This window comes from Xenopus tropicalis, chromosome 7 (assembly GCF_000004195.4).
Source record: "Xenopus tropicalis strain Nigerian chromosome 7, UCB_Xtro_10.0, whole genome shotgun sequence".
Classification (NCBI taxonomy): domain Eukaryota; kingdom Metazoa; phylum Chordata; class Amphibia; order Anura; family Pipidae; genus Xenopus; species Xenopus tropicalis.
The window spans coordinates 75693490-75706916 of NC_030683.2; the positions used below are offsets into that span (position 1 = coordinate 75693490).

General features: G+C 41.2%; 1 protein-coding gene across 1 annotated transcript; it reads left to right on the top strand.

Moving 5' to 3' along the window:
- The first annotated feature begins 8149 nt into the window (after nt 1-8149).
- LOC100145174 (uncharacterized) lies at nt 8150-12236 on the top strand. Its single transcript, NM_001126667.1, is given in 3 exon segments — nt 8150-8299; nt 10481-10688; nt 11665-12236. Coding segments are annotated over 3 exon segments (783 nt in total). The 5' UTR covers nt 8150-8151; the 3' UTR covers nt 12092-12236.
- Nucleotides 12237-13427: the final 1191 nt, after the last annotated feature.

The following is a 13427-nucleotide window of genomic DNA, read 5'->3' on the forward strand; positions in this document are numbered from 1 at the left end:
ATTCCGTATTCCCAATTCCTCAGGGTTATCAGGAACAATAGCTCACCAGATACAGCCAGGATACAACTCCTAGAGATGTTTGACAGGTTTCTGGAACGAGGTTATAAGGAACAAGTTTTACAGACACAACTCCAAAGGGCCCTCATTCATACCCAGGATACCCTGCTGAATAAAGACCACATACAGAATAAACAACCAGCACAACTTATCTTTACTACCATCTTTTCATCCACCTCACGGGCACTCTCGGAAAGTATCACCAGAAACTGGCCTATGATCAATCAGGAGGAATCACTATCCCTCTATCAGGCCAGTAAGCCCGTGATTGGCTACAAAAGGGGCAACAGCTTGAGAGACCTGCTTGTTAAGACAGACTTTAAGAATTCTGTGGGTAAACAGAAGGACTGGCTCTCTTCATATAAAAAGCTCGGGTGTTACAAATGCCCGGACTGCGTCACCTGCAGATGCCTGTTGGCTGTTTGTCCACCTTTGTTGTATATATTATTACTTGCCCATGTGGCCTATATTACGTTGGTAAAACGGTGACCACGCTGAGAGAACGCATTGGGAACCATCGCTCTGCTATCAGCAGAGCCTTGAAAGAAGGTGAGTCTAATCAACCGGTAGCCAGACATTTCCTGAACATGCGACACTCCTTGCCTATATTCAAATGTATGGCCATCGACCATCGACTAGGGGAGGCAACAGGGACCTGGCACTGTTGAGGAGGGAATCCCGCTGGATACACAAATTGGACTGTGTGGCCCCACGGGGTCTTAATGAGACATTACCCTTGGGGTGTTTTATCTAACATTCTGGAAGTTTTCTTGTCTCACTCCGGTGTCTTAAATTCTATCCCTATCTATTAATGCTTATCTGCTTACTATTTTTGTTATGGTAACATTTTGGTTGAATACTGCTTTTGTTACTATGTATCATTCTCCTAGCAACATTGCAATATCTTCTGCTGGGCCAGGTTACAGCGTTTGGTATACGTACGACCTCTTGTGGTAACTTTGGTTATTTCCACTTCTCCCTGAAAGATGTTGACGTGGGTAGCAGGCATACCCAGGCCCCTTCCCTGCACTATTATGTACTGCCCCGCGTGGGGCACACTCACCCCCTATGTTTGGATTGGGTGTCTGCACTATTGGGGACATTTTGTGGCTTCTCCCCCCCCCCGTGGATAAGCCCTGCGTAGGGTTGATCGACACCCAGACACTGTGGTTGCGAACCCCATATGTGAGTAGTGCAGCAAGCACTGTTTTGTCTATTGGCGCTCCAGCACATAGTGCTGACCCCTGTCCCTAAAATGGGTGCACATTTTACCTTGTGGCCCTTTACAGCGACTCCAGGTGCACCCCTTCGGTGACCTGAGTATTCACTGTGACTCAGGGCTCTTTAACAAACATTGCTGCCTTGCTCCCCACAAGCGCTCCACACATAGACGCACTGCCAAATGCACTTGGACACTTGATGCCCGCTCACCACTGTGCGGTTGGTTGCCTAGCAACGGCGCCGCTGTGCGATGTTTCTTGACGTTGGGGGTATTCCTTTGTATGTGCAGCTCCTTTTCAACACTAGGGGTGGGAAAATAAGATGGGACTTCCCTTTGTCTTCATCGATATAAAGGGGATTTGGCGACCATTTGTAATCACTCTCTGAGGTCTTTCTGATTCAATACCCTTTGGCCCTGGACTAATTGTCCTTATGTATATAATTGTTCTGGCACTTATTTTAATGTCTGTGTATATGTTTTATATCACTTGTTGCCTAGCAACAACTTTGGCGCCATTTTGTGCTTAAAACCGTGTGTACAGCACTATGATGTTATTGTCCCTGATGAAAGCTCCAAATAGGAGCTGAAACGTCGGACTGAATAAAGCCTCACATTTATTCATCTAATCCTATGTGACTCTTTATGTAAAACTCCTGTGTGTGCTGTTAATCCAACCCTGTATATATATATATATATATATATATATATATATATATTGTATTTATTTATTATAACACTTGTCCTCCTTGTGTGTAATTTTGTATTTTGTTAGATTGTACAGCGCTGCGTACCCTTGTGGTGCTTTATAAATAAAGTTATACATACATACATACCTACATACATACATAAATACATATATTCCTCCATGGTCTGCATATCTGAAAAGGCTTTAGACATGATCCCTGATAATCACTTCCCCATTGAAGTACCTTATTGGCCAGCCAGTCAATTTGAATATTGTGTTTACATAACCAGGCAAGGCCTTAAATCACAGGGGTATGTGGACAATCTATGATAAAAAAGGAAATTTGTTCAGCATGAAACAAGCTCATAGACATGAAACAATCTACAGACTTGGAAGGTATAAACCCACAGCCTAAAGAAGTTCCATCAGTTGCTAGCAATTTAACTGAAGGAGATAAAGTAAGTGTAAGATCTGCTTAGGCTCTGTCATTTTCTGGCCTTTTGGGACAGATGTTATGAAAGTGGCCCAACGTAATTTTACGATTGTTATCCCAGAATTCAGAACAGGTGCCAAGGGTCTTAAAAAGGAGACGGACACGCGCACACACATGCATAGCTGAAGAAGATGATGAGCATGCCCACCACCCCACTAGACCACCAGGTATCATTACAAATATACAGTACACTGTGCAGTTTATAGTTGTGAGGAAGCCACACCAATAATAGGTCTGCAAACCTGTGATCAAATGAAGCTCAGATATGTTTCAAGGCATGGGTTGCCTGGATGGGGAGCACACTATTCAAGTAAATGACGATATCTCCTTAGAAGTGCATGCTCCTAGAAAAATCCCTGTTATGTTAAAGGATAGGCTAAAGGCAGAACTGAACAAAGTGGAGAAACAGAATGTCATTGCAAGAATTGAAGCACCAACAAAGTGGGTACATCCATTAGTAATTGTGGTAGTTTGAGATTGTGTTTAGATTCCAGGGACTTGAACATATCTATGAGTTAACATTATCAGCTTCCCACAGTGGAGGAAATCACACAAACTCGACAAAATTCTAGGTTCTGGATGCAAGTTCTAGGTTTTGGCAAATAAAGCTAGATGACAATAGCTTACATTTGCGTACATTTAACACAACATTTACAGATGTCTCAGGATGCCATTTGGTTTGAAATCTGTTAACATATTTGCAAAAATATCAGCTCATGTTTCAGGAAAGGAAATATAAATGGCTGACACACAGTCTAGACCTTACTTACCCAATACAGAAGAACCATCAGACGAAAATGATGCTCAAGTACACATTACTGGCAACTTTACCAATGTCATCAGACAAAATTTTGGACCTTGGAAAAAAGACACAAGATGATGCAACAAGAAATCAATTACTGCCAAAGATACAAGACTTCTGGAATTTTAGAGATGAAATCTCAGAGGCAGATGGCATTCTTTTTAATTAGGAGAGGATCATAGTCCCAACTCAAATGAGAAAAGAAATGCTAGAACGGATTTATAAAGCCCATTTTGGAATAGAAAGCTGCAGGAGAGGTGTTATTTTGGCTTGAAATGTCAACACACATTATGGACATGATTCTTAATTGTCGTGTGTGTAACACACACAGGTGATTTCAAACTAAAGACCCATTACTACCACACAAGGTACAAGACCATGGCAGAAAATAGGAGTGGATTTGTTCACTTTTGATCAACAGGAATACATGTTAATTGTTTATTATTATTTAAAATGTATTAAATTCGAGTGGTTAAATAAAGAAACTGTTATGAACTGTATATATAGGAACCCATGACTGCCAGGGAATAACCTCTTAAGTGAGGCTGCTGACCCCAGTGTTCACTGATGCCTATTTGGGGCCCCGGGCTTTCTGCGGTGGGATTGACAGGTATCCTACTCACAGCCAAGGTTATTTTCCAAAACGCGGTACAGGTGGGATCAGATGGAATCAAAGTTGAAGTCAGGCAAAGGTCAGTGTTCCATTTATGCAATTCCAGAAATTTTAATTTCAGACAATGCACCACAGTTTACTAAGGAAATTCCAAATTTTTGCAAAATTATTGGAGTTTTGTCACACAAGTCCACATCATCCACAGTACAATGGATTAGCATAAGAGACTATTAAATTGATACTAAAAAAAGGAAGATGGAAAAAAAACCCTTTCTGTCACTCATGAACTTGGCAAACACACCATTGGAATATATTGGAGCATCCCCAGCTCAGTTATTGATGGGCAGAAGGGTAAGAACATGAACATCCCCACATCTTTTGTACCCTAGAACAACTTCTGGAAATATACAATTTCAACAATAAACTAGAAAGGGAAGTTTGAGAACAAACTTCATGTTGGGTTGAAAAACATGACGTCACTGAATGGACTCAGCCCACTTTCTCTGACCTTGGACCACAGTTATATAGTAAAAACCACTGTGCAAAGTTTGGGGACCCTGGTTTTAATAGTGTCTGAATGGCAGCAACTTAAATTTCCCCACTGAAAGTCAACAAGTGACATCTGATTGGTGGTTGGTGGCTCCACCCCCTTTTTCTAACCTGGAACTGCAGTTGCCCAGTGACTAACTCTGCAAAGTTTAGGGACCCTAGGATTAATAGTTAAAGAACGGCAGCATTTTAAATTTAAACCAATAAAATTCAATGGATGAAATCTGATTGGCTGTTGGTGGCCCAACCCACTTTTCCTATTTTTGAACAGCAGTCCCCCAGTGACCAAATTTTGGGGACTCGGGCATAAAAATTGTGAGACTGACAGCATTTTACACTTCACCATTGAAAGTAAATAGTAAAAAAATGTTATTGGCTGTTGGTGGCTCCGCCCACTTTTTTCTAACTTTGAACGGCAAATACCCAGTGACTAACTCTGCAAACTTAACAACCCTGGAATTAATATTTAAATAATAGCATCAGTTTAAATATAAATCAATGAAATCTAAAGGGTGGAAATGGATTTGCTGTTGATGGCTCCTCCCACTTTTTCTAACCCTGAATATGTAGTCATCCAGTGACCATTTAAAATTTAAACAAAAAAAATCAATAGGTGAAGTCTGATTGGCTGTTGGTGGCTCCACCCACTGTTTAAAACCTAAAAATGCAGTCCCCTAGTGACCCTGGTGTTAATACTGTAAGAATGGCAGCAGGTTGAATTTCCCCATTGAAAATCAATAGTTAAAATCTGATTGGCTGTTGGTGGCTCCACCCACTTTTTCTAACTCTGAACCGCAGTTACCAGGTGACTAGCTCTGCAAAGTTTGGGGACCTTAGTATTAATATTTAAAGAATGGCAGCAGTTTAAATTTAAACATATGAAGTGTATAGGTGAAATCTGATTGGTTGTTGTTGGCCCCGTCCACTTTTCTAAACTTGGAACATAGTCACCCAATGACAAACTGCGCAAAGTTTGGGGACCCTGACATTAAACATATGAGAATGGCAGCAGTTAAAATTTCCCCACTGAAAACAATGAAAGAAATGTGATTGGCTTTTGGTGGCCCCGCCCACTTTTTCTAACCTTGAGTACAAAGTCACGCAGTGACTGTGCAAAGTTTGGGAACCCTGGCAATGAACCAATAAAAATCAATAGGTGAAATTTGATTGGCTGCTGGTGGCTCTGCCCACTTTTCAAATCTAAAACTGCAGTCCACTAGTGACCAACTGTGAAAAGTTTGGGGACCCTGGCGTTAATTCTGTGAGAATGGCAGCAGGTTGAATTTCTCCATTGAAAGTCAATAGGTAAACTCTGATTGGCTGTTGGTGGCTCTGCCCACTTTTTCTTACCACAGTTACCTGGTGCCTAACCCTGCAAAGTTTGGGGACCCGGTGTTATTACTGTGAGAATGGCAGCAGGTTGGATTTCCATCAAGTCAATAGGTAAAATCTGATTGGCTGTTCACAGCTCCGCCCACTTTTGGGCATCTAACAATCATCATATTTCCATTCAGGCTGACCCCATGGCTCTGTGATTCAAGTTTGGGGAATGTAGCCTCAAAGCTGTAAGATTGGCAGCAGTTTCAATTTCCCCATAAAAGTCAATGGGTAAAATTTGATTGGCTGTTGTTGGCCCCTCCCACTTTGCGGGTTTTTAAAAAAAAAAAACTTGAATGCGTAGTCACCCAGTGACTGACTGTGCAATGTTTGGGAACTCTGGCATCAAACCAATAAAAATCAATAGGTGAAATTTGATTGGCTGTTGGTGGCTCTGCCCACTTTTCAAATCTAAAACTGCAGTCCCCTAGTGACCAAGTGTAAAAAGTTTGGGTCCCCGGTGAAGGATAGATTACAAAGAGTGGTGGTAAATGGAACATTTTCTAATTGGGCCAGTGTGGTTAGTGGAGTACCGCAGGGGTCAGTCCTTGGTCCTTTGCTTTTTAACTTGTTTATTAATGACCTGGAGGTGGGCATAGACAGTACTGTTTCTATTTTTGCTGATGGCACTAAATTGTGCAAAACTATAAGTTCCATGCAGGATGCTGCCGCTTTGCAGAGCGATTTGACAAAATTGGAAAACTGGGCAGCAAACTGGAAAATGAGGTTCAATGTTGACAAGTGCAAAGTTATGCACTTTGGTAGAAATAATATAAACGCGAACTATCTACTGAATGGTAGTTTGTTGGGGGTTTCCTTAATGGAGAAGGATCTAGGGGTTTTTGTAGATCACAGGTTGTCTAATTCCAGGCAGTGTCATTCTGTGGCTACTACAGCAAATAATGTGCTGTCTTGTATAAAAAAGGGCATTGACTCAAGGGATGAGAACATATTTTTGCCTCTTTATAGGTCCCTGGTAAGGCCTCACCTTGAGTATGTGGTGCAGTTTTGGGCTCCAGTCCTTAAGAAGGATATTAATGAGCTGGAGAGAGTGCAGAGACGTGCAACTAAACTGGTAAAGGGGATGGAAGATTTAAGCTATGAGGTTAGACTGTCGAGGTTGGGGTTGTTTTCTCTGGAAAGAGGCGCTTGCAAGGGGACATGATTACTCTGTACAAGTACATTAGAGGGGATTATAGGCAGTTGGGGGATGTTCTTTTTTCCCATAAAAACAATCAGCGCACCAGAGGTCACCCCTATAGATTAGAGGAACAGAGCTTCCATTTGAAGCAGCGTAGGTGGTTTTTCACAGTGAGGGCAGTGAGGTTGGGGAATACCCTTCCTAGTGATGTGGTAATGGCAGACTCTGTTAATGCCTTTAAGAGGGGCCTGGATGAGTTTTTGAACAAGCAGAATATCCAAGGCTATTGTGATACTAATATCTACAGATAGTATTACTGGTTGTATATATATAGTTTATGTATGTGAGTGTATAGATTGGTAAGTATAGGTAGTGTGCTGGGTTTACTCGGATGGGTTGAACTTGATGGACAATGGTCTTTTTTCAACCCTATGTAACTATGTAACTATGTAAGTAGCGTTTAGAAAATGGGGGGCGCTAAGAAGAAGAAGAAGAAGAAGCGGAAGAATAAGCCATAGTCGAAGAACAGTAGGTTGGGGTTTACTACCCAACACAACAAGGCAAATGAAACAAAAACAATATTTTTTATCAGGACAACCAAGGTCTTACAGTACATTGTACAGGCACCTAATGGGTAGAAATACAGAAGGAACATAATATTCTTGAGAAAAACTCAAGAAAGGGACTCAAGTAAACCAATATTGAGAAATGATGAATCAAATGTTCGTTTGTTTTATATGTCTGTTAAAAAGGGTGGGGGGGAAATGTCATATGACTCCACTTAGCACATGCATATGAAGTGTGGAAAGAAGTTCCCAGCGGCACAAGGAAGTGAAAAAAGCAGACTGAACAGATCTGTATCTCTGTCTGCTGATTTCAAGACCTACATAACCAAAACAACACAGCTAACTAACTATATTGAAAACATTTTCTATTTTGCACAGCCTATCTATTTAAACCTAAGACACAAGTAATACTGTTGGCTGGTAATATGACATTTGGCAGCTAAATAAAAGAAATCATTATTCTAAACTTTTACAAACATGCAGTTAGATTTCAACACAGAGATGAAACAGAGCATTCCCAGGCCATATAATCTTATGATCTGAAGCAAGAAAATAAGCCTGCCCTCTTTGTAAAAATTAACCAACATACTGAAGCCAGATAAATAAACTGGATTTTAGCAACCATTCTGCAGATTTTGAAGCAACCATGTCTGACTTTACTAATGCCAGTGGATATGAAAAGCAGTTTGACCCTAGGCTGTATTTGGAAACTTATTTTCATTTAGGATCAGGAAGTCTTGCAGATGATTTCTTAAGGTTCACTCTTGGAAATTTCCACAAGACTTTTACAGAAGGTACGTATCATCTGCTTAAAAAAAAACTTGGTAAACATGGTTTTATATGATACAGGAAAATGTAGATTTACTTTATTTAGTTGTTTAACCACATCCTGTTTTAGTTAAGAGGAGTATACACCCTATTTATAGGCAGAGATTTAGCATTTGTTTTAGTTTTTGCTTGTATCTAGAACTTGCCTTCGCTGCATGTTTGCAAAGACGAGTATGTACTTGTGTGCACTGGGTTCTGACATATTGATGTCCTTGATGACCTTGATGTGTCTCTTCAGGCTAAAATAACAGCTTTACACCCAGTCTCCACATTTAGAGTTTTTATTGTGTAATGTGACTGGAATTCTGTCACAATCAACCTTGGCATCTGAGTTAGAAACACAAAAATACATAATTATGTGTCTTTGTGCACCTCCTACAACTAACCCCAGTCATTTGCTCTCTCTTCAGCTAATGGCACATGTAACATTTGCTCTTGGTGCTACCTGCCAATGACATGAAAGGCAACCCCCATTAAATAACAGTGTGCCGTTTGCCTTCTATGCATACCCTGAACCTACAAAAGACTTACAAGAGATGAATGCCACTGGAGCGCACTTCGTGTTAACCAAGTTTATTAATATCTATCTGTGCATAAGAATGCTTGCATTTTCATCAGATTGAATTAAATAAGCAGATACTGTACATTTCCATAGTTCAACATAGGAAAATACAGTAGTTTCCAGAGTCTTTTAACATGTATATGTACAATGTGGTTTACAATACAGCATTCTATATATGCAATTCTTATAGTGTGTTTAACACTACACTACTTAAGTAAATTAAATTTGTAAATTGTAATTTCCACTTGCAGCTTTGCAGTCAATATGCTGACAGAAGGGATTCAGGAATAATAAGCTTTGAGAAAAAATAAATAAAAAAACATGTCTACATAGGTATACAAACTAGTCAACCTAAAGCTAAAAAAAATTACTATCACTACTGTAATGTTATCAGAATTGGCACGTCAAGCTTGCTATTTTTAAGTTGCAATATTAGATTATTATTGTTATTATTATCAACCATTAACTATATAGCATTGATATATTTCTCAACATTCACACTCTGTTCATTTGAGCATGTTAGATGGGGGGCTAGGCAAGATAGAAAGGGGATAACTTCTATCAGAGGCTAGGTAGATAAATGGTTAGCACAGTGGTGTCCAACTTCTATGGTACGGAGGGCTGGAATTCTTCTGGCCTGCGTGGTGGAGGGCCGATAATGGAAGCCAGTTTTGACCACTCGCAAATAGTTGGTGCCCACTTTAGGGAAATCACCCTTCATTCAAATGTGAAAGCATTATATTATGTCATATTAAGACACACCCTTAAATCCATATGCCTCCTCCAGCTCTATCCAGCACATAATTACACACCTTAGGGACCATATAATGACTATTATCAAAGCTTACAAACTTCCAGAACAAACCTCTGCCATGTTCACCTCTCACAGGCAGCATAGGGCAGGCAGAGTATTGCACACACAGGCAGGATAGGGCAGCCAGAGTATGGCACACAGGCAGGATAGGGCAGGCAGAGTATGGCACACACAGGCAGCATAGGGCAGGCAGAGTATGGCACACACCGGCAACATAGGGCAGGCAGAGTATGGCACACAGGCAGGGTAGGGCAGACAATGTATGGCACACACAGGCAGCATAGGGCAGGCAAGGTATGGAACACACAGGCAACATAGGGCAGGCAGAGTACTGCCAGTGTGTGCCATACTCTGCCTGCCCTATTCTGCCTGTGTGTGCCGTACTCTGCCTGCCCTATGCTGCCTGTGTGTGCCATACCCTCTGTGCCCTACCCTGCCTGTGTGTGCCATACCCTCTGTGCCCTACCCTGTCTGTGTGTGCCATACTCTGCCTGCATTATGCTGCCTGTGTATGTCATACTCTGCCTGCCCAATGCTGCCGGTGTGCAAGGGCATTGCATTCCCAGAATATCTGAAAGTAACACAAATTCCTACAACTGTGTTTGCTTTATTTTCTGCATTTGTGACAAAGCTTCTTCTATTCTGACATGAGACTTAATATTGCATTCAAGCTCAAAACAGTTATATTTATTTATCTATGTTGTGATGTTTAGTTAAATATCTTGACTGCAGCCCTGACATAGAGCAATAACATGCCATGTTTTACAATAGGTGATGTGAAGGGAACAACACTTATTGATATTGGGACTGCTCCTTCCATATACCAGCTACTGTCTGCCTGTGAATACTTTCAGGATATTACCGTCACATGGTACACCAACAGAGAGCTGCAAGAACTGCAGAAATGGTTAAATAAAGACTCAGGAGCATTTGATTGGTCTTCGGTGGTAAAACATGTATGGGAACTTGAGGGAAAAAGGTATTGGTAGCTAAGTTTTGTAATATTTGTTCCTAAAACATTTTATACTTTGCTATAAATTGTGGAAATTTTATATAAAAGAATTATGTCCATTTAGAACAGTACATCCACAGCACTAAAAACAGGCATTACATATATAACTCAGATTCAAGATATAAAGTAAAAATCATCATTTGTAACAAAACATTGCTATAGATTGTGCCACCTTAATAAAAATGGACAACTGATCTTAATACATAAGGTTATTCTCCTTGGATACATTACCTTTTTTTATTGATTTGGTGTGGGCAACCTGTCCACACAGAAAGGTTCTGTGGACCCATGTGCCCCCTGACCTTATGGATACTCACCTTATCCATCACTAATAAGATGCACCTTTGTCATCCATGCAGGAAAAGAACACAAACCTTGCCATGGTCTAAGATTTAAAACTGTGCAATTTCAGACACACAACTGCATTCTCCCAGTTGTTAGCATATAAACAATCTATGTAACTTTAGTTATTATCTCCCATTATGTAAAAAGTGAACTATAGTGATTTTGGTTCTCTAATCAATTCAGTAAAGCATATTTTTTACCCTAACCTAAAATCAATCTGGCTGGTTTGAAGAAGGGGTCCAAGGACCCCCAAAATTAGAATTACTCTGCAGTAACAATGTTGTTTACAGTGTAGTATTTTTGGCTGTGACTGCCAGCCCCATAACTGTATGTGAAGAAGTCTGAAACACCAGCATTACTAGAAAAATAGCTTACACAATACAACAAAGGCATTTGCTATCTAAAGTCCATGACTGCCAAACTGATCTTTGAACTGTTTATTTTAGAATGAATAAACAATATATCAGTGCACTGCACTATTGAGAATGGAGCATGTGCAGGATTTCCTTAGTTATTTCATTTATAAGGTAAATCTTCTGAAAAAAATAACTTGCATCCCATTAATGCATTATCTATTGATTTAATCTATTTTTTGCAGAGGAATGCTGGAAGAAAAGGAGGAGAAACTAAGAGGAAAGATTAAACAGGTTTTACTGTGTGATGTTAGCAAGAGTAATCCATTGGAGCCTGTCATGTTGCCCAAAGTTGACTGTCTGATTTCAACTGTTTGTCTAGAGGCTGCCTGCCGAAATTATGATTCTTACAAGACAGCACTGAAGAACCTTTCTACACTGCTCAAACCAGGCGGTCATCTGCTGATGGCTGGAGATTTGGGTGCCAATTACTATGAGGTGGGCTCTAATAAAGTCTTCTCTCTACCTGTAAATGAGGCATTCCTGCGGAAAGCAGTGAATGAAAGTGGCTATGTTGTCAATAAGCTGGTGTCATTTGGGAAACCAGAAGATGTTGGATATGATACTTCAGATTACGAAGGATTTTACTTTCTTCATGCACAGAAATGCTAGTTTGGTAATTTTATCATATGACATGTTCTTGTTAATTTTATCATCTGCCTAATAGTTTTGTTGTTTTATCACATGACAACTATATCAAATTATAAGCTAACTGCATTCCTTACTTCCATTAACCATGATTAAAGTTTTATAGCAACATTGTCTTTGGGTCTTCCATTTTTTTCATTGGGCCTAATGTATTCTTCTTAGATTCAATAGGCTAGCTATAAAAATGTTAAGAATAAAACTCACAAATGCAGGTTTTTTTACATCTTAAAACTAGATTATTTGTTGCATCCTTGTGGAATGTTGAAAAAAAATTACATTAAAAGATATTAATCTTGTTTTAAACCATAACAATTACACTAGCAGCAGAATAAGGGCTCTGGGACACGGGGACATTAGTCGCCCGTGACAAATCTCCCGTGTCTCGGGCGACTAATCTCCCTGAAATGCCATCCCACCGGCGAAAATGTAAATCACCGGTGGGATGGCATACGCGGCGGCGCAATTACAGTGAAATCACGCACGTTTCCTCTTGAGGCAACTTGTGCAATCTCACTAAAATCGCGCCGCCGCGTATGCCATCCCACCGGTGATTTACATTTTCGCCGGTGGGATGGCAATCCGGGGAGATTAGTCGCCCACGAACAGGGATTTTTGTCGCAGGCGACTAATCTCCCCGTGTGCCAGAGCCCTAAGGCCTAGGGCACATGGAGCATTGGCTGAGAGTAGATCCGATCCCTTCTGCAGATTCGTCTCTGCCCTTAAGGGCTCTGGCACACGGGGAGATTGGTCGCCCGCGACAAATCTCCCTGTTCGCGGGTGACTAATCTCCCCGAGTTGCCATCACCTGCCATCCCACCGGCAAAAATGTAAGTCGCCGGTGGGATGGCACACGCGGCAGCGTGATTTCGGGAAATCGCCGAAAAAGCCTCGCGAGCCCGAAATCGCACCGCCGCGTGTGCCATCCCACCGGCGAAAATGTAAGTCGCCGGTGGGATGGCACACGCGGCGGTGCGATTTCGGCCTCGCGAGGCTTTTTCCGGTGGGATGGCAGGTGATGGCAACTCGGGGAGATTAGTCGCCTGCGAACAGGGAGTTTTGACGCGGGCGACTAATCTCCCCGTGTGCCAGAGCCCTAAAAGTACAGCTTATGCTTGAGTGTAGGTACACAGTGTGGAGATCGGCCTGAAAATGCAGATCGTGAATGTTTATCTCTCTTTATCTCCACTTAAGCGGAAGCTGTACTTTTCAGTGCAGATAAACAGAGCTGTGAAAGGGATTGGATCCATTTCTCGCAGCCTGCAGAAAAAACTCAGGCTGAAAGCAGCGGAGCCAACACTCC